Source organism: Sinohyriopsis cumingii, chromosome 9 (assembly GCF_028554795.1).
Source record: "Sinohyriopsis cumingii isolate HCF-2022 chromosome 9, ASM2855479v2, whole genome shotgun sequence".
Lineage (NCBI taxonomy): Eukaryota > Metazoa > Mollusca > Bivalvia > Unionida > Unionidae > Sinohyriopsis > Sinohyriopsis cumingii.
Window position 1 is genome coordinate 24,919,452 of NC_142969.1, and position 22,085 is coordinate 24,941,536.

Below are 22,085 nucleotides of genomic sequence, written 5' to 3' on the forward strand. Positions count from 1 at the left end.
TAACTATCATGTTAATAACAATAACTACTACTACCAGATCTGATAGAAATGGATGTTACTGCAAAGGTCCCAAAGCTCACCAGTGTTTAAAAATGTAACCGAGCATAAGCAGAAATGAGTATAAGCCAAATTTTGAACAAAAATAATGCCAGCTAATGAAGTAAAATGAGAATAAAACATGAGATCATTTCAGTCCAAAAAGCTGGTCATGGCCTGTATGTCAAATGTACCTCAAGCTTTCAGTAAACTGGTGTTGTTCAAGATGTATCTAAATAACAAGCAAAAAGATTCTGGCAAGCTTGAGAAACGGAGATTACTCAAGAATTACAAAACAAATTATTAATCTGTGGTTAATCTAGGATCTGGAAGAAGATACATATACATACATGGGCACCAGAGGACTCATTATATCAAGCTTCACCTAGGCATGTCTGAAAAAAATGGCTGTAAATTAAATCTGATTTAAAATAATAATGTTAAAGTGAATAAATAAATGGAGAGTTGGTGCTAAAATGTCAAAAAAGTGATATTGCAGACAGCAGACAACTTACCTAAAGATTCCATACTATTCTCACTCTAAAGCTCAGAGAACTCAAAATTTTGATGTTGGATTATATAAATAAGTGACCAATCAGATATCAGACTCTTGTAGTAAGTCCAAGTGTGTGTCAAAACAGTTTATAATCCCTAGTTCTGATTTCATCAAGCCATATAAAGCTGTACAACAAACCAAGTTGATATTCCATCACTATAAACATAGTGAGAGGAAGTGACATTACATGTGAGTTATGAATTATCAGGGGTAATAACACCACCCTATGATAACATGAAACACAAACAATCAAATTTGTTTTAATTCTGATCAATATGAAGCTGCCCAAATGACTTTCTATTATTTATGACCTTTTTTAAACCTCTGAACTCTAACCCTTTCTGTGCCTAAACTTGATGATTTACCTCTGCACCAATGATTTCAGACGGTGAATCAATGTCTCGCTGAATCCATCCAGGTTTGAAAGGTCCAGACCTGGTAAGAAATGCCCTGGCAACAGCTGCCACTGATGGCACATTCGAATGACCTGTTCTCGAATGTCAAGAATGAGACTAGCCAGGGACTCACACCAGGCTTGTATTGTATCCAAATGTTGAGAGTCAAATGGAAATCCATTCACAGCAAGTTGCTGCATGCGCTTCCAACTTGAGAGCTCATCATTAAGTTTAATTTGCAGCTGATGAATATTGTAGATAGTGCTGCTGAAATGATTATCTAAATTCTGCAACAACAAAAAAAGTTATATCAAATACTGTGTTTTTCCTGCAAAATATGTGTAATATGACATTTCTTTAAAAAAATTCAAAAATAATGTTGAAGCTAAATCTTAATGTTGACTATGGTAATGACAACAATACAGTTACTGGCAACAAAATTACACTGATGCATTGCTATCTGCCATAGAGCTATTAGTGATGAGTGCTTGCAAAGGACCCTGTTCTCACTACTATATCCTAGAAAGGGCCATATATTGACAAACTGGAGTTGAGAAACAAAATCTTAATAAGCATTCAGGGTTAAAAATATCAATAAATGATAAATTGGTATGCTTGAAATCAAATTTATTCAAGGTCTAATCAAAACAAAGGTATCAGTACATGATAAATTTCACTGAAATCCAACAATCCTTAGCAAAGTTGTGCTGCAGAAACCAAAGTTAGGAGAACAGGCAATCACTGGTCATAACTCCTTTAAATGAAATACTGAGGAATCCTAAACTCATTCAAGGCCCCATCAATATAAAGTTGCAAGGCAAACTTCTATAAATGATGACATGGAATGCTGGAAATCATTCTAATATAAAAAAGGCACATGAAAATATTCATTGAATCTAACAATCCTTAGCAAAGTTTGCTGTTGAAAACAAAGTTAGAAGAATGGGCAATCAGTGGTCATGCAAATTTAAATAACAATATGAAATGCTGCAGAAATTCAACTCATTCAAGGCCCTATCAATATAAAGTTGCATGTATAATCTTTTGAAATCCAACAAACCTTGATAAAAGTAATGATGCAGAAACCAAAGTCAGGAGGATGAGCAGTCTGAAAACACAACTGAATAATGTTTTTATCACACTTGATACTTAAACTCACTCAAAGTCTCTTCAAAGTAAGTTGTAACTCTAACAATCCTGGGAAAGCTTAAGCTATAGAAACCAACAAGGAAGACAATAAGAGGCTGTAACTCCTGTAAAAATGATGAGACATAAGGTTGAAAATGGAACTCTTTTGAGCTCTAATCAACACAATGCTGTGTATCAAATTTGTTCAAATGCAGTGGTTCCCATTAAAGTTACCACACTGTTGACAAATGGACAGACACATGGATGGACATCCAAAGCCACTGGTGGATGGACTGATGGAAAGACTGACAATGTGGTTACTACAAGACCCAGCAAACTTTAAACACAGCTGTCATGGATTGCAAATTTATTATGCATCACAATGGTTCATTGCATCTTGAAAAGACATAAAGTATGAATTATTTTTGAAGTTAAATTGAACTGAACATCCATTATGCAAATAAGAATTATACATATACACATATAAAAAATACAATCATACATATACATATATACAAGTTATCTGGCCAGTAAATAGCATATACAGGTATCACTTTCATGGCAGTGACAACAGTGGTGACATCAGCATTAAAGTTTTTGAGGAGGTTTTGGTGTTTGTTTGTTTTCTATCAGTATATCAACATTTTGAAGGTTAAACCATACTTAGGCAAGTAAATTGCCTTGCCAAGAACTCTGAAACTATGATAGCCATTCCAAACCAACCCATAGGTGGGAATAAAATCCACACAGATCATGACCAAACAATCATGGACAATTCAGCCAAAGTCACCTCAAGACCTGTCATTATGCCAAAATATGTAACTGAAGCAAAGCAGACTTTTAATTGCCTTTTCTGGAGTTGATGTGTTTAGACCCCCTCTTCTGCCACTAAAACCTTTCATATTCAAAGTATAATATGATGAGCTCTCAAGTCTATTTCACTGTTCAAAAAGCAATTTACAAAAGTTGAAATGAAGCATTTTCATCATTCTGATCAACATTTTCATGAATATCATTTTTCTTTATTACAGAAATTACACTTCAATCTATAACATTCCTGCCAAAATTTACACATGAAGTCTGAAGTCTGAAGAAGTGAAATACCATAATTTGTTGCCTGATCAAGAGGAAGTTATTTCTCTGTGGAGTTTTACTGGCTGATTGTTCATAATGGTAAACAAGATTATTTCCCAGTTATGTTGACAATTTTTGGATACCCCTGACATAATCGAGATAACTGGGTTTGACTGTACCTATGAAAAGGTGACTTTTGGCATCCATCCCCTCCTCATTCTTTGGACTGTATTTAAAATCAAAAATCAGGAACCTTTGTTGTAATCTACTCATCCCTGCACATCCACAGACCAAACAGTCACTCTCCCTTAATTGGCATAAATGGAATTCATGTTACAAGGATTGCAATCACTGGTCAATGGATTTAGGGACAGATGGATGTATGGATAAACAGATAAAAATAACCTATCACAACATATCTGCAGTAGTGCTGATGTAACTATCCATATTGAATTGATCAAACTATACTATAATTCATCCCAAGTTAAACTTGTACCAGTTTAAGCTGACATAACTCGGAACCTGTCTGTGCAAGTTGTTCCTCCTCCTGTTTCAGTTGTGATGTATTTTCATCTGGAACAGATATCTTTATGGAATCTGAAAAATAACAAGTTTGCACAATAGGGAAAATTTAACAAGGGTTCAACAGAACAATGAAAGCTTGCAACACATACTGTGATATCTGCTAATTGACGTACACACAGAAAATTGTCCATACAACACAGATGCCATTGCCAATATGCCAACTGTTACATTCTATAGCTCATATGCCCTTGCCAATAGGTCCAATATATTGATTTTTATTCAATTTATAAAAATTCCACACAAATACTGAAGTATGTATTCAATTTTGTGACAACAGGCTTGGATCGCTTTTGAGGTATATCTTATATTGATCTTTATTCTAAGATTTCTGTGCTCCCTCTTTATAATTTTAATAATGACAGTCATAAAAAGTAACCCGTATGTTATAGACATAAAGTAATGAAAAATCTCATTATAATTAGTTCTCATAAGCCAAGAACTAAAACTATGTGAAATAGATTTCAGAGCAATAATAAAGCAAAATGTAAATAATTTCATGGGCTTCTTGCCTATGGAGTGGGGTGAGGGCTTAACAGTGGTTGAGTGGTCCTTCATTTTAAGGTACTGCAGTAAGGTACCGCAGTATATCACAGTCCCTTGAATTAGGAGGGTATGGTTGTGAATCCCATAACATTATGTAATAATCATATTTTATTTTATGCTAGGAAACAAATTAGAGGATTTTCCAAGTAAAATAATTGTGACATTTCCCTGGGGTGAAATATGACAAATATTTTCAGTGCTGAATCAATAATATTAAAATCAAGAAATCTGAGATACTTATAGATGCTTGTTTGGTCTAATGGTAAGGATGGCTACCTTGCATACAAACAAATCAGGTTATAATTCAATAATGTGCACGCACTTTTTTCTTCAATTTTTTTATGTGCTGTTTTGCCCCAAGTTAGAAATAATAATTATGTCACTACTTATATTTTCGGTGAGAATATACACAAAATGCAGCAGAATATAAATGATAAACCAATAACATTATTGACGGGATATAATAACAAATCTGCAATATCAATTTGTTATACATAATGCTAGCCAATATGTTTGAACATTTAAAATTATAAAGAAAATTTGCTTGCTTGCAGTGAATAACATACTTTATCTTTTAAGTGAAAAACTTTAGTATTATGACTTGTGGCTTCATGGTTTTCCACCCACTCAATGAAATATATCTGTTATTCACTTGTTTCAAGCAAATACCCCCTCTATGTATAATGTATCAGAGTGTAAGAAGACCTTACATATAATGCAGAAAAATTTATGGCACATTAGAACAACAGCATTAGAGTGAGATATTCCCGTCCTTCTGTATTAATAAAATGTCCCTTCTACATTTTCAATTACCACTAATTGACAGCCACTTCTGACATCTGATGCAAAAGTCGTCAAGCAATTGTCTGTTTTGAAGCTGATGCAGTAAATCTTTGGATGACTGGAACAAAAAAAAGGAAGTTTTTAAGAACTGCAAAGTGAGATTTTTCTCTCCTCAAATTTCAACATCTGTTCTCAACCATTTGGTGGTACCTAAATTTTAGTTTTAATGAAAATTCTGTAACATTCTCGCCCAGTCTTCATTTGAGGGGATATAAGAAATCAGATTATCTTGTAGCCTGTCTGATGCTTCAATACAACCAGCAACTCTCTATATACCCAAAAGCCCTTGAAGGTACTGATGCTCTACTGTCTTGAAAGAAACTGCAACAACCATGAGAAGTCCTTTCTTCTATCTTTATATTCCTTATAATTGCAGAGAATCTAAGCCATCTCTGATATTTTTGAGAAACTACAAAAATATTTTCTAATCTGTTTGAGGTAAAGTGTTCTCAAGATCCTCTGAAACACAGATACCATGCACAAAAGATAAATGATCTCCTCTGAGGGTACCATCAAGATATACCATTATGAAACATTTGGTTAACCCACCATCAATATTTTTGTTCTCCGATAATCCACAATCTGGGTTTAACATTTATTGATTCATATTTGCATGTGTTATCATGCTTACAACCTTTTACAGATAAACACTTCATAAAACACTTCATATCACAACCTTTTACTTTTAATTCAATGTCAGAGTGCTGACAACTGTTTATTGAAAATCAACTTAATATAAACATCAGTTTGGTCATAATTCATTTTTATATGAACAAATTGATGTGTTCATGAGTTCAATGCTCAATAAAGTACAAGAGGCTCAAGTGGGTGCTATATCACTCACCCACATACTTAATGTAATAACTCACCATCTAAGTGAGCAGACTTTTGTATAATTGTAAGAACACAACCTATGTAAACTATCTCCCCATCTTTATATCAAGTCAGTTTTTCCTCTTTTACTATGGTCTGATACAAAAAAATTCCAAAGATAAAATGCCAATTAATATGGAAAGTCTCTTGATCATAACAGGAGTCATCCAAGATCTTTAAAAGTTAAATTTACAGACACAACTCTAATTTTTGGTCAACACGATTATATATCTTTGGCATGAACTGTAAACATAATTCACTGGTGGTTGTTTTTTAAGGCCATGAACTTCTTTATTCTTGGTAGTTAAATCTGGAAATATTGTGTTATTGAAAGCTAGACATGTAAAATATAAATTTCAAATAATTTGCAAGAAATGGCACTGAATATATGAAATGCCATAAATAATGCGGGGGCCCCGAGTGGCCAAGTGGTCTAAAGCGCTCTTCATTACGGATCACTGCCATCTCACCTCTGTCTGCGGCGGTTCGAGTCTAAGATTCAGCCAATGTGGGCATGTGAGAAAGCTTGCCAGTAGCTTCTCGTGGGTCGGTGGTTCTTTCCGGGGTTTTCCGGATTCTTCCTCCACCATTAATACTGGCCGCCATGTATAGCCTATCGTGCTGAAAAATGGCGTTAAACCCCACAACAACAACAACATAAATAATGCACTATACATGTGTTAACATAAAAATAACAAATGTTTTAAGCACTTGCACAGGGCAATAATATCAAATGCCAAAATCAATATCACCAAACTTGCTTCAAAATACTTAAGAATTTCAACTTTGGCAGAGTGCAAAGAAATAATTTTATGCAAATAAATTTATAACTTTAGAGATGTTCTTATATGGAGCAATATCAACATTAGAAGAAAAAAAAACTTACCTGCAAATAAATAAAGAAATCCTGATCCTTAATTACAACATTGCGTATAGTTTATGCTAGCCTGCTACTGTACATTTTCTCCAACAATATTTCTATCATATACTTTTCTTCAGTTATAAATTACAAATTATTCATTATAACCCCTGAGGTGTATTGTTTTCCTCATCTTGAAAATTATTCTATTGAAATAACATATCTTGTATTCGTTTTTTTCCTATCTAATTTTTTAAAATACAATTTCAGCAAGGGGAAGAACCCTGTAACCCCAAACCAGTGTAATCATGGGTAACTTTCCTTGTTTACAGTGTGTGGGGGGTGGGGGTGACAGAGAGAGAGAGAAAGAGAGAAAGAGAACAGGTATTTTATAAGCAAGTCAATTTTTGCTTAAATTGCATTCATTTGAGAAATATTCATAACCAGTGAATTTCATTACCATGTGCAGATCTTGCTCATACTGAAGTTTATTGGACAACATCATTTATGTCTATTTAGCAAGTTTACTCAAATTTGGATCAATAGTATGTACAGTCTCTGGAGTGGTAAAATGCTCTGCTAATTAGATGCAAGATCAACTCATTAATAATATGTGTGGATATTGCTCACTATCCAAACCCAGATGAGATCTTGATCATAAAAGCATATATTCCAAGTTTTATCAAGATCTGATTACAAATATGGCTTCCAGAATGGTAACAAGCCAAGATCACCATATTAACATGTGGATCTCACTCATTATCAAACTTATCCAAGAACTCTATGATATTAGCCTATATGCAAAGTTTGATTAAAACTGGTTGAGATATATGACTTCGAGAGTGGCTACAAGTTCAGTCAATTAAATGGAAGATCACCTTATTGATATGCATGTATCTCACTCATTAGTTAACCTATCGGAGATCTTCATGATAAAAGTAAATATTTTAATTTTGATTAAAATTTCATCAGAAGTATGATCTCCAAACCGGTAACAAGCCAATCAGATGCACAAGATCTCACTCATTATCGAACCTGTCTGAAATCTTGATGATAAAAGCATATATCAAAATGTGAATCAAAATCAGATCAGAATTATGGCCTCTGGAGTGGTAACAAGCTGAGTACATATGGTGCAAGGTCACCCCAGGCATCTTGCAAAGTGCCAGCTGGAAACCCTGCACATGTACCCAGACCTGCCAACCCTGATGAGTCCGTCTCAGTAAGGCAGCTGATTTTATCTGTAAGACTGACCAGTTTTCAGTAAGGTGTAACAAAATACCAAGAACTGCTATTATAAAGCTGGAAAACATAATTAAAAGTTCAACACATCTACGATAAACATTATGTTCAACTGAAAAGTTTGTAAAAAAAAAGCATACACTTGATTTACCACTAGAACAGTTGCACAAACTCTAGTTCCAAATCATATGCAGCTCAATGACTTGCTATCTCTAAACTTGATATAATTCTTGGAAATTCTTTTCCATTTCATATGATCTCCCGCCATGAGACATACTCAAATTGACATGTGATGTCCAATAAACCTCACCGTGTCCTTTCCAGCTTTTATTAACAAAAAAATGAATACTACTTTTTATTCTTCTGTGTTGATTATTAACACTTTTCTAGAAGCTATTTTCCCTTTTGTCTTAAACATGCATTGCTTTCTGGACGCCATTAAAAAAATTATATAATCAACAGTTTGATCATGCAGATGCTTTGCATGAATAAACAGGTGCAGTTTTAAGTGTCTAGGGGCTGCTGTAAAGTTAGTCTGGTTCCCTGACTAATTTCACTCATTCTAAGATGAAACCCAGATTCAAATAAAACACGGATGAACCAATTATCCTGATTTTTTGGCAACCATCATTTTTCTGTAGTTTTTACTAGTAATTTGCCCTAAGTCTGTATTTTAAGGGTAATTTTCCTCAGACTTATGGCAAAATCATAAGAGTTAACAGGTCTGTTTACCTTCCATTTCATTCTATGATCACAGCATTGGTTAGGGAGATCTACAGCTCGACCTCATTGGGTCACATGGCAATGGTGGTGGGACTACTGAAATAGGCTGTAACTTGAATGGCTTTCTGCTGGCCATCTCAAGCAATGTTGTCTTCTTGAATGAATGGTGACTTTGACATGGGTTTTTAGTCTAACATTTCATACAATATTTACATTATTCCCTTACTACAACTTAGGTCATGTGAGCCCAATTGCTATGCATAGATCTCATTCCTATTTGTAACTAAGTTGGTGAAGTGTGAAATATGGGATGCAGTGACCTGCTTGTTGTGATAAGGGTGTAGTACTCCTCATGATCAATCCATCATCAAGTTTTATGATTCCAAGTGTGTGTGTGTGTGTCTGTGTCTGTGTGTGTGTGTGTGTGTGTATATATATATATATATATATATATATATATATATATATATATATATATATATATATATATATATGCTGAGTATGTGTGCAAATGATCCTAGAAAAACACAAAAATAAAACATGACCAAGAATCTACCAAGTACTCTTACAAGCTGGATACAAGGAAACAGACCTCAAACTGTTGCCTAAAGGACCTAGATAGAAAGAATGGCTAAGATGCAGTGAAGCTGAACATATGCAGGCTTTCATATACTGATGCCAATGTTGACACAAGATCTGATGGTAGATACATTAATTTAATAGCACACCTTATAATACAACATTTCTGGTGTCTGATTGTCTTTAACATTCCATGCACACATTACATTCTGTGACAAAACAATTTAGACTACTACATGTCTGTATAACTGAGTCTGAAATATTTGACTGGGATAGGTCAAACAGATTCTGAGTATTTGGGCAACTTGAAGTATGGTTTCTGCTGAACTAAATGCAAAAGTTAAAAAATAAAACTCATTAGAATACAAAAAAGCCATGCTTAATGGCATGAAGTTAAAACCCCATTCATCCACAGAACCAAAAACATGTGTAATAAATTTTAATTGTCCAAAGTCAAGAAGTTTCTGCATAATTGTACTGACAAGTATAGCAAAATATCTGCATACACAAAAAAAATCAAAATACAAAACTACAATATAAGAAAAAAGTCAGCAAAAAGATAGCACAGCTCCCAAATCATTTTTTGTGATAGAGTCCCCTAAGCTGAAACTGTAAAGACAATATGGACAGACACACAATTAAGCTGAGAAACATCATGAACCAATGCTGTACTTGACTGCTTTCTGATATACACCAACAGTTTCCTCCAATGGATTTGTATGCATATGTTTTCACTAATCAAGTCATTCTTCCACGAAAACTTACATTGCAGTATTTAAACCTGAAGCTGAAACAACAAAGTCTCAGAAATCTCGAGCATTACTGTTAGTGGGATAATTTATTGTGGTTAGTGTACAATATTACACTATTGTCATAATGGAATATTTTATTCACAGGTTTTCTTTCTTATAAAAGAGTTCTGAAAATATCCTACCTTAATCATCTGCTGAAGTGCCTCAAGAGCTCCAGCAATATCTCGTTGCTGTTTTGAACTGGATCCCAATTCATTTTGTGGCATTAGCATGGACTAAAAGAAACAGCGGTAAATAATTCATCACATATTATGCCAATTTTAATCATCATGAAGCTGTGTCACGAATACAATTCAAAAACAACTGTATGGCATACCAACTAACATCAAACAATGAAATTAGGCATTATATGCAGAGTGTGTGTAGTCATGTAATTATATCATGATACTTTCAAATTGCTGATATAATAATGGCAATCAACAAAGTGAACACAGAAATATATTTATTCACTGAGCAGAGCAATAGTTTTAATTTGAGTTAAAGATTCACTCCTACTTTCACGAGGTTGTATACGAAATTTGTTGCAGTCCTAAAACACATGACTCCAGATAACTTATTAACCATTATGTTATGTTATGCATCATAAAGATGTACCCCACTTCCAAGCTCCATACTGTCAACATCATGTACAATACACCAAAGTGGGTGGTATTATAGAAAAGTAGATGCAACTCTACAATGATACCAATTAATGTACACTTTCTACTCACTTTCCAAAATACAGTGGGGAAAAAAAACTAATTTTAGACACTATTTCTTTTGACAAAAATTACAGCTTTTTGAAACCGGAGTTTGTGTCCAGATATTTTACTTATTGGCCTGAGATCTAAAAAAGACTGGTCTGAACTGCACACTGACAGGTGAACAATTGCAAAAATTAGAAGTTGAGATTTGGACTGAAAAGTGGCAGGGTCATAAAAATCATGAGTCTGATATGAAAAAGAATCGAACATTTACCCTTCTGCACATGTGCAAGCAAAATAGCCAATCCAATAGAATGTCCTTTATAAATCTAAAAATCTGGCAAAATGAAAATCCCCTAGAAGCTGATGTATTCGGATGTATTCAAAAGTAACCCCAAATATGCATTTCCTTCCCTCATTTCAGGCAAAAATCTAAAGAATCTCCATGGGCTAATGAGTTAACAGGTGAATTGCAAAAATATCACCAATTTTAAATATTCCTTGTGTTTTTGATCATTTGTGCATTAATACTGCACATAAATTACAAAATTAACCATTCCTTGACTATTTGTAAGAAATTTATGAAAAACTTGGTAACTCGTCAATCCCACAAGCTACATTTACACTTCATAAGTGCATACCCTACGTCCGAACTCTGTACCTTCAACATCATTTACGTTACACCAAAGTGGGTGGCATTACAGAGAAGTAGACAGATGTAGCTCTACAATGATACCAAATAATGTACACTTCCTACTCATATTACAAAACACAGCAGGATAAACCTAATGTTTGGGGCCTAATTTTTTAAAACCAAAAATTACCACTTTTCAGAACCAGAGTTTGTCTGATTTTAGTCTTTTTTACCAGTCAAAAAAGAACCAGTCCAAACTGCACATGGGCAGGTGAACCTTAGCAAAAAGTAGGATAAGTTTGAGATTTGAAGCGAAAAGAGGTAGTAACACAAAAATCACGAGTCCAATATAAAAAAATAAGTCCAATTTTTACCCTTCTGCACATGAACAAGTGAATAAGCCATGTCTTTTATACACCTAGGTATCTTGCTAAATAAAAATCTCTTGGAAGCAGATGTATTTGGATGTATTCAGACGTAACCATCTGTCCTCATTTATCCTGTGTTCTCAAAGACCCAATTAAACATTTCGATATTAATAGACAAGACAGATGAGAAATCCTATGACAGTCAACTCTCACAACTGCAATCAACTTTGTTACAAGCAATTCTGTCATATCAAATCTGCTTTTGTATCAATGTAAGCATTTTTGCTGCATCAGTTTACTTTATTTTTAGACTGTACACAAAACAGGTAACTGATATATCACAACCATTTTTAGCAATTTACTGGGTAGCATTTAATCAAATCATTATACCAGAATATGTCAGGTGTTAATTTTACCTTTTTCTCATTTATTTTAAACTGCAGAATTGAAAACATTCCACCAGCTTCTTAAATGCACTTATGTCAACTGCCTGATTATCAGTTGAGTACCCAACAAGTCATTTACACCTAGCTGCATCAGGGATTTACAGGTATATAAGAAATCCTGAATGATAAAAAGTCTGTCTACAATAAGGATAAACATCTGTTCAGCAGATTCTTTGGATCAGTGTCATTGTAAGCTGTGTCATTGTAACAACTTTTCAGAAACTTCCAAGCCTTGGGGCAGTGTCATTGTAACAACTTTTCAGAAACTTCCAAGCCTTGGGGCTGTGTCATTGTAACAACTTTTCAGAAACTTCCAAGCCTTGGGGCAGTGTCATTGTAACAACTTTTCAGAAACTTCCAAGCCTTGGGGCTGTGTCATTGTAACAACTTTTCAGAAACTTCCAAGCCTTGGGGCAGTGTCATTGTAACACCTGGACAGTGAATTCCAGGCTTTGAGACACTGTTAACACCTGGTTGACAGATTTCAGGCTTTGGGGCAGTTTAAATGTAAAACATTTCTGCAAATTCTAAGCTTTTGAGCAGTGTCATTGTAAAACCTTTTCAGCAGATTCCAAGCCTTGGAACAGTGTCATTGTAACACCTTGTCAGCAGATTTCAGGCCCTGGAAAAGTGTCAATGTAACAACTGGGCAAGTAAATTTCAGGCCTTGAGACAGTGTCATTGTAAAACCTGGTCAATGTATTCCAGACATTTGGGTAATTGTCATTTTAACACCTGGTCAGTTGATTTCAGGTCTGAAGGCAATGTCAGTGTAACAGCAGAGAATTTCAGCACTTAAAGCATTGTCATTGTTATGCCTGGAAAGTAAATTTTAAGCTATGGTGCAGTACCACTTCAACATCTGGTCAGTGGATTTCAGGACATTAGAGTGTCACTGTAATACCTGGCCAGTGGAGTTCAGGCCTAAGGTAGTGGCACTGTAAAACTTTATCTGTGGAATTCAGGACATTGGGTAGTGTCAGCCTAACACCTGTTCAATGGATTTCAGGCCTCTGGACATTGTCATTTCAACACTTTGTCAGTAGATTTCAGATCTAAAGGTAGTATCATTACAACAACTGCTCAGCAAATTTCAGGCCTTGAAACAGTTATTGTAGCACCTGATTAGTGGATTTCAGATTTAGCCACATCTGAATTAAGTTTAGTTGGCAACATCTTTACTGACTATATGACATAGAAACTGTCTATAAACTAGACCTAGTGACCTTTTGAACTAATACTTCATTAAGGTGTTTATCTGAGTCTAATAGATATAAAAGACAAGTTAATATAATGATATCTGGTAACTCCTATGATCAATATCCAGTTGTTCAAAGTATGTTCCAGTCAAAACTGCTGCTCTATTAGGCATGCAAATATATATATATATATATATATATATATATATATATATATATATATATATAATTCTGAAAAAAAGCACTGGAGAATGACAGCAAAGCAACTGGTATATATTCACCTAATGGCACAACTGGTACCTGATGGGGCATAAATCTGGAAATATGCCTTGGAGTAAGACAGCAAAATTATATCACCATCTTCACTTGATGTCAATAACCTCTGCCAAGGTTCAAGGTACTTTAAAGCATTTCATGGAACTAGTTGCACATGCACACAAGAATTATCATCCATAGTTTATACATTTAACTCCAAAATAAGTCATAACTCTGGACATCCGAGCATGACAATGTAACAACTAGCACATAATCACTTCATGTCAACAATATCTGATGAGTTTCAAAAACCCATGGAAAGATGTGGGAATAAGTACATACAAGAATTTTGGTGCATATACATGTACATGGACAGACAAATACATATATACACATAAAAAGGTGGAAATATCTTATGAATAGTTACATGTGTCACTGAGATATATCTGTCTGTGTTCATCTTGACATAAGCTTGAGAGAAGAATTTCTTACAAACTGAAAAGGCTTGAAGAAAATAGAGCAAAAGCTCAACTATAGCAAAAAATATCAATCAATTAAACCTTTTTTGAAGAAAGTTGCAGATATGAAATACGAGTACATTATTTTGGTTTTGAAAAATGAAGGGGGGGGGTTAAAGCCAATTTACATTTTGCCTGAGCACTGCTTTTTACCCCAAAGAACTCTATGAAAGTAACTGCTTGATTTGTGTGCTAGAGTTCTTTCTCAAATTGTTTGAGATATACGTTTGGACACCTGTAACAAACTTTTCTCTTTCTTCAGACATTTCTTCATTACAGAAACCAGTTCCATGGGACTGCCTGCATACAAGGCCTGAAAAGAACAAAAGATAAATTCTCTATACTACCAAAATTACTGTACATCTTGGAAAAGGAAAGCCAATTCTTTCTTGTTCAAAGCCATAGGACCTAAAACATTCACTTGGAAAAGGACTACATATTAGGGTCATTTCTGTCCACCACCTTCATGACCTAAGAATATTTTATATGCATATTATCTTTGCTGACAAATACGTTGGGTTGTTTCTTAAATATTATGACACTGTACACATGCACATGATCCATGCACCCCAAAAGGTGATTGAGTGTATATTATATTAATCACAAAATTTAAGCCACTGAAATCAAATGTTTAATTCACATTCCAACAATTTAAAATAATGTAAAAAAAGTATTTTAAGGTGAAAACCTGTAATATCTTACAACAGTCTTTATATTTATATACAGTAATTGCCAATTAAAAAGTCTATGAATCTCTTTATGAATCTTAAATGATATATCTAAATGAGTCTTAAATGATAAACTGAAACAGAACGGGGAAAAGATGTCTGGGTAAAAATAAACATTACTTTGAAATTACAATTCCACGTATCAATATGATAAGCAATATCTGCAATTCAGTCCAATTTCATCCTTTCATCAGCTCACATTTTACAAAATGTAAGTAGTATCTACGCTTTAGGAAAGGGCCAAAATAGGTGAAATATAATTTTTAAACGAGATAACAAAATATATAATGCAATATTATCACATTATCATTTATCTCAACCTTATCAATTATATTTATTGCTAAAGTTGGATAAATCAAACAAAATAGCTTTTCATTTTTTCTGAATTTTCATCACTGTCACTTGCACTTTTATGTCCATCACTGGCAGATTGTCTGCACCAAATATATTGTCTGCTGATAGATTTGCAACAAGAGTAGGTTTATGTTGATGATGTTCATTGCAAACCACACGAGTACAATATCCTACCACTTAAATTAGCTCCCATTTTACATGTGCACTACCAAGTCCTGAAGGGTTCATTTCTGCAATGTGGTGTTCAGTCCATAACGTAAGATCAGTGTTTTTAAAGTCGTAGGACTGAATCTTTATCTTGAGTAGATTTTCATTCCCAGAATGTACTTTGGAAGTTCATATACACCACTGATATTGCTATTTTAGAAGTAGCATGGAACTTGTTTGATCTGGCAACCATTCCTTTTATATCTGGTGGAAGACACACTTTTCCCATCTTTCTGACCCTATTTTGAGCCCTGCTTTTATCTGCTGATTGTGAATTGCAATGAAACTTGCATTCTGATCTTGTTATCTCCAAGTGAGACAGCATTAACATATTAATATTAAAATATTAGTTACAAAGGAGAAACATTACCTGTGAGTGAGAGACGTATTTTGATGAGATAGCATTGCACATGTGCAAGGCTGTAATGATTGTATTTAACTTCAGATACTTGCCTCAAATTTTGACGCAAAGTCAGTCATTTTTGTTTTCATAAGAAAGTCCACTGCCTTTCCAGCTTCTGTATGAAGTCCATGAACAATGCTGCTATATGCCTGTTTGGCATAGTCTTCATGTTGGACATCATCCTCATGAATGTCTTCCCTGAAATGTAAAACATTTTTCCAAAATTATACCTTACTTATTTGAACAGTATTGGACCTAGTACCCAGTGCACTAGAAACAATATGCCCCAATGTCACCCAAAATGGGCGGGAGGGCAAAATAACTGTTTCTATTAGTACTGATAACAAAAAGTGAGTCAGCAGGGGTCAAGATTAGGGTGACTTTGAGAGAAAAAAAATTTAAGAAACCTGCTATCCCAGCCCATGTACAACACTGTTAACTATGTTTATAATAATAATAATAATAATAATAATAGTAATAATAATAAAAGAATTCAGTGAATTTTGTCCCCCATCTACCAAGGTGAAGTGAAAAATTTCACAATAATGAAATCTGACCATGACATTTAAAACAGAGCTGTAAAGTCATTAGACAGACATGAAAAGGAACCCAATTTCATTGCCCTACCTCAAAGTACGGAAAAGAGGTAAAACAAAAAGAGTACCATGAATAGCACATGACATTGTCTTGTTTAGGCTCTTACAAAATGTAACAAGAAAAGAGTGAAGACAACAAGCTTTGTAAAATTTAACAAATAATTTATTTCCATAGAAAAACAAGGTAAAATGAGAGAAAAAACTTATGGTTCTACGAATAAAATCCAAAAATAAGCCAAGAATAATCCAAGAATTAAAAAATAAAAGTTCTAGTAATAAAAAGTCCTAATGAAACTGAGTTCGAAACCTGATGAAATCCAAAATGGAAGATGATGACGTATGCTGTGGTCAGTGTCATACTGACGTGTCAACAGTTCTTTGTTGAATCACTGAAAATAATATTCCAGTATTTGAATTCTGTGTAAATTTTGATAACTGTCCTTGTCCAAGAATTAATTTAGAGCACAAGTATTTCCTGGGACAAATAATCTCTTAGAATCCAAATAATTTGAAGAAAAATTAAAAATTCAACTCAAACTGGTCACAACAAAACACCTTTAAGTGTCAATAGTTTTAAGCCTGACTGTCCAAATTCTCTATAGAAAACAATTATACACTAATTTAAGATGCAAAACAAATTCCCATATGAGGGTCACATGATCACCCTTCTAGAACAACACAGAAGCTTTTTACATGCCTAACATCACATATTCCTAGTATGGGCTTGACTAAAACCAATGATTTTTACTCTGGGAAAGAGTTGTTTTTTTAAATTTAAAAAAGTTTATAAAAACCTTATACTGGTTCTGAATCAAGGTCAGGAACTAGGTCAACATTAGATACAATGTTTCTATGAAGTTGTTTAGGTCAAAAATAAAAAAATCTGTCAGAACTAAACTCTAATCTGGACAATATTAAATCCAGTAAATAAAGTTACCTATAATAGCATGTAATGGAATTTAAAAAAATATTTAAAACTAACAAACAAATAATTAAATTGAATCAAATATAAATTAAATCAAATATACATAACAATATACCTGCCCATCTTTGATAGTATTTCAATGTAGATAATTAAAGTGTTTGTGCAGAGTCCAGTTTTTTTCTTTAATTCAGAGACATTAATATTTGACCTTTTGAATTCCAAAATCAATAGGCTTCTTCCTTACCCCAAGTGCAAGCAATCCAAAGTTTGGTCTTGGTATGCTCTAGGTGTGTGGTGTAGAAATAATGTTACTGTGCAGAAACCATTCAATACTTTCAGTCACTATAACCTTGACCTTTGACCTCAAAATTTATAGAATTCTTTACCCCAGGTGCAAGTTATCCATTAAGTTTGGAAATTGTAGATGGTGGAGAAATCGAGTTATTGTAATGAAATGACTTTTCTTCTTTGATCTTTGATCTTTGACCTTTGGACACTAAAATGTTTCTACCTTACTCTAAATGCAAGCAACCTACAACGTTTTGCAACTGTATATGGTGGACAACTTTAATTATTGTGTGGAAACAAAACTGGTAACAGATGGGCACACATATAACATCATAACACAATACTCCCTGCTTAATAGCAGTCATATAAAAATGCAACTAGTCCCAAACCAGGAAGTAAAAGTGCTCTGTCACTTAAACTGTACAAGTAGCATCATCTTCTAATATCTCCCTGCCCACTTGGACTAAGTCCTGATAAATAGCTTAGAAATTGTTCACAGCCCCACCTTTAAAGTAAGTATACTTACTTAACATTACAAGGAGAGTTAATCTGTGCAATCAGCATGGACCTAGAGACCACACACCTGATGTTGTAAGTTCTATTGAAAGAAGTTGCAGTGGCTCAGTGATTAACATGTTGAACTCATAATCAGAACATTGTAGGTTTGATTCCCACCATCTGATCAGACTTGACTGACTACAGAATTTTTCTGGATATTTTTAAGGTTATTGGTTTCTTTGCACAATTAGTAATTATATTTAGAAGAGTTTCAGGAAAAAAGTATATTGGGTTATTTTTTTACTTATTATTAAAAGCTAAAATTAAAATTATACATTTAAATTGATTTGTGAGAAATGGCACTGAAGACATGAAATGCCTTTAAACATATATGTGATCCCATATAACATAAAATGTTTGGGGTGCTTTAACATGACAATACTAGCAACTGTCAAACTTTATTTAAGCAAACATAATATTCAAGAGATTCAAAGGAGTGGTCAAGTACTGTATCAGTATTTCTCAGCAAACAGATTTATAAACTTGAAAATTTTGTTACCAGAAAGTAAATGTTGTAAATTATGTTTCTCTGAGAATAGTTAATGATCATACCTAACATGAAGTAAACTCTACCACCTTTCAAATCCAATCCTCCCAGAAAGACAAAAATTTAATCTTTCCTCTCTATAATTGCATTTAAAGGGATTTATCTACCTTAGTTTAAACTGAACTGCCACACATCAAGTTTATATAGTGTAATACAGTTATAAGTTACATCAAGTTTATATACTGTAATACAGTCATAATTTACATATATATAATTATATTATTTCTGAACTCATGTCAGCTATAAATTAGAAGCTGAATGAATCTATCTTTCTTTCTGTCTTTGATAGTTTATTTATTGACACCAAATTTTTTATGCCTTGTAATTTTCAGACATTATTTTTAAATAATTTTATTTATACAAGATGTTTTCAGAAAAAAAAACTTACATTTCACAACACATGTAACAGGACCAAAGAGACAGATTAATACAGCTTTCAGAAAGTGGGGGAATGGTTTGCTTTTTATCCAAAATATCCTCAACAAGCTGGAATACTGTACGATTCAAATTGTCAAAATTGGGAGGGCAATGCTTTGCTTTTCATTAGATTGCTGACACTGATATAATGATATTAAAACTATATTACACACCCCTGAGAAAAATAAAATCAAAAATATCATAAACATATGGGAATTAGTTTCAGTGAAATATAACATATACAAAAAATAACCCACTACAAAACAGATCCTTACTTCAAATTTTTAATACATTGTTGTGAACTGGTATTGGTATTGGCATGTAATGTAGTTTGCTATTGGTCAAAATTCTGTATCAGCACCAGACTGTACACGCTGGGCTGTAGTTGCTGACTGAATTAAGCTACACAAAACAAAGTAATGTTGGTTTTCATTCATTAACATACATGTAAAGTGTGGATACTCTGATGTGCAAAAAAAAGGCATAGTCTAATATATGCATTTGTTCACTTGGATTTCAGCTTTTTCTTTGATCTGTTTGCTTTCAGTCAAAGAATCGGAAATAATTTCATATGTTTTAGAACAAAGTAACTTATTTTGAGATCCAAACACATATAGTATATAACAGTACCCATAAAAAAATAATCTTATTGCAAGACAAGAAATTATCATTAAACATACCAAGGCAAGCTTTCAACTAAATCTGCCAGGTAGTGACGAACTTCAAAAGGAAAGTGATCCCCATACAAAGGAACAACTTCCCGCATCAGCACCTCATGTGGAAACTTCTTGATTTTCTCCCAGATAGACATCAGGAAGATAAGGTGCTCTGAAATAGAAAACAGGAGTTTCCCTAAAACCGGGTGACACATCTATGAAATAAATAGGGGATCAGCATCAGCCTCCGCCTTGAACCAGTTACCAAACAATCACTACTGGTACTCATGCTGATCCTGTACACTATTTTTGCCAGATGCATAGACAAAATGTTTTTTTTTTTTTTACAAATTTCTTTGTCAGTTTAAAAATGTGTACACTTCAAACATAATTAACAATAACTGTGCAGTGACAGTTTCCATGTGGCAACTGGTACACACCCTCTAGACAACCTTTGTCAGAAAAAGTTAAGTGTGAAACTTATCCCGCTGTAATGACAAAATGATGATCACTGAGTCAACCATTCCTGCTGTAAATACTTGCTTATAAGTTCAATCCAACTGCAAACTGCATAGACTCAGATATATCACCACATAATGCACCAGCAGATCTAAGTCTATGCAGTTTGTTAGGAATAATCAGAAGAACAAACAATATAGACCCTGATCTGCTGTCAGATTATGCAATGGCAGATCAGGCTCTATGCTGCTTGTAGATTGACTCAACTTATAAGTACCTATGGTATATCTTGCTTGCTTTTGCATATAATCATAAGAAGAAAAAAAAACTAAAAATATTTTAAGAAAATTCAGAGCCATCATGTTTTTCAAGCTACGTAGTGTAGTTGTATAGCATGTGTATGTGCCTTCTTACTTGGTTTTTGAGATGAAGACTTCAAACCTTTTACATGAAGCTTAAATAGGCAAAATATGCATGCATTTTACAAAGACTAACACAAAGAAATAGAAAGATTCAGTAGATATATTTTAATGTTGTATTCTTGAACCTGGGTTAAGCTGTAACAGTCTCTGTAGCAGAAATGATCTGGTTATTGATTACTATACTCAGCCTAATGCTGATGCATTATCTCTAACAGCCCTATTTCACTTATTTCGCATGCATTTTCTGCATTTTCCACATCAATAAATGTCCTAATACAGGCTATAAAAAAAACATTCAAGTCAACTGTACAGCACTTTGAAACCTTTCAAATAAACAGTAAACTAGGTTACTTTTCTCCATCTGACCCCATCATCTGGAGGTATGGTACACATCTCTGTCCAGATCAAAATTTATAATCCAGCTTATGCTTTAACAGGAAAAGAAATAATCCTGTCCTGATCCCTCTATGCACTTAAATACCACAGTCCCCATATGAAGATCAAGATATGGAGATGTGTCAAATTTAAAGGGATAATGTCCAGTTTTAAGTAGGAAAATATCACAGGCTTATTCAAGGTGCAACAGAAAAGCATCAAGTTATTGATTCACAATTCACAATAAAGGTTAAATAGAAAAATATGAATCTTTATTTAAGTTTTTTTAAATATATAGATGATAAAACTTTGTTGCTGTTTTACAAAAAATGTCTTGATCTTTTGTCAGTATCTACCGAGCTAACATGACATGTCTGCAAGATTGTAAAATTGATTACATTGCAGAAATAACACAGAGGAAGCACTGCTAAAACATTGCATATGCACTTAATATAAATTGTCCTTGAAGCTCAAAAGTATACAAGATTTATCAATAATGCAATGGATAATAGTTTACAAAGCTAATGGGTGTCTTATGACTTGTATCTGATGGAGACCATCATTTTAAAAATATTTATGTTAGTGTTATTTCCAAAACAAATAACTGATTTTTGTTTCCAAACTGTGTCAGAAAATATTTAATTTGACAACTTGTATGTTTACATACATGAGGTATGATTTTGGCCTTATCAAATTTTATGAATTATAACATCCTGATTGTTGTAGTGAGGTTGTATTTTGAATGATTGTGCTATGGAAGTTGTTTTGTACATGTATACAACTTGCAGGAAGGAATGAG

General features: G+C 33.7%; 1 protein-coding gene across 3 annotated transcripts in view; it reads right to left on the reverse strand.

The window, feature by feature from the left end:
* LOC149791410 (signal transducer and activator of transcription 5A-like) overlaps positions 1–20,219 on the reverse strand; it is a 119,783-nt gene extending 99,564 nt beyond the window's left edge. For 2 of the 3 annotated variants that reach the window (XM_089969949.1, XM_089969947.1), the window contains exons 1-7: positions 20,055–20,219; positions 16,094–16,241; positions 14,587–14,664; positions 10,371–10,463; positions 5,131–5,218; positions 3,686–3,786; positions 958–1,274 (exon numbers count right to left, since the gene is read on the reverse strand). In XM_089969949.1, the coding sequence (XP_089826075.1) occupies positions 958–1,274; positions 3,686–3,786; positions 5,131–5,218; positions 10,371–10,463; positions 14,587–14,664; positions 16,094–16,241; positions 20,055–20,185 (956 nt within the window). In that variant the 5' untranslated portion in view covers positions 20,186–20,219. The remainder of the gene's footprint in view (positions 1–957; positions 1,275–3,685; positions 3,787–5,130; positions 5,219–10,370; positions 10,464–14,586; positions 14,665–16,093; positions 16,242–20,054) is intronic. The other variant, XM_089969948.1, reaches the window with a different exon arrangement.
* Between the last annotated feature and the right edge of the window lie 1,866 nt (positions 20,220–22,085).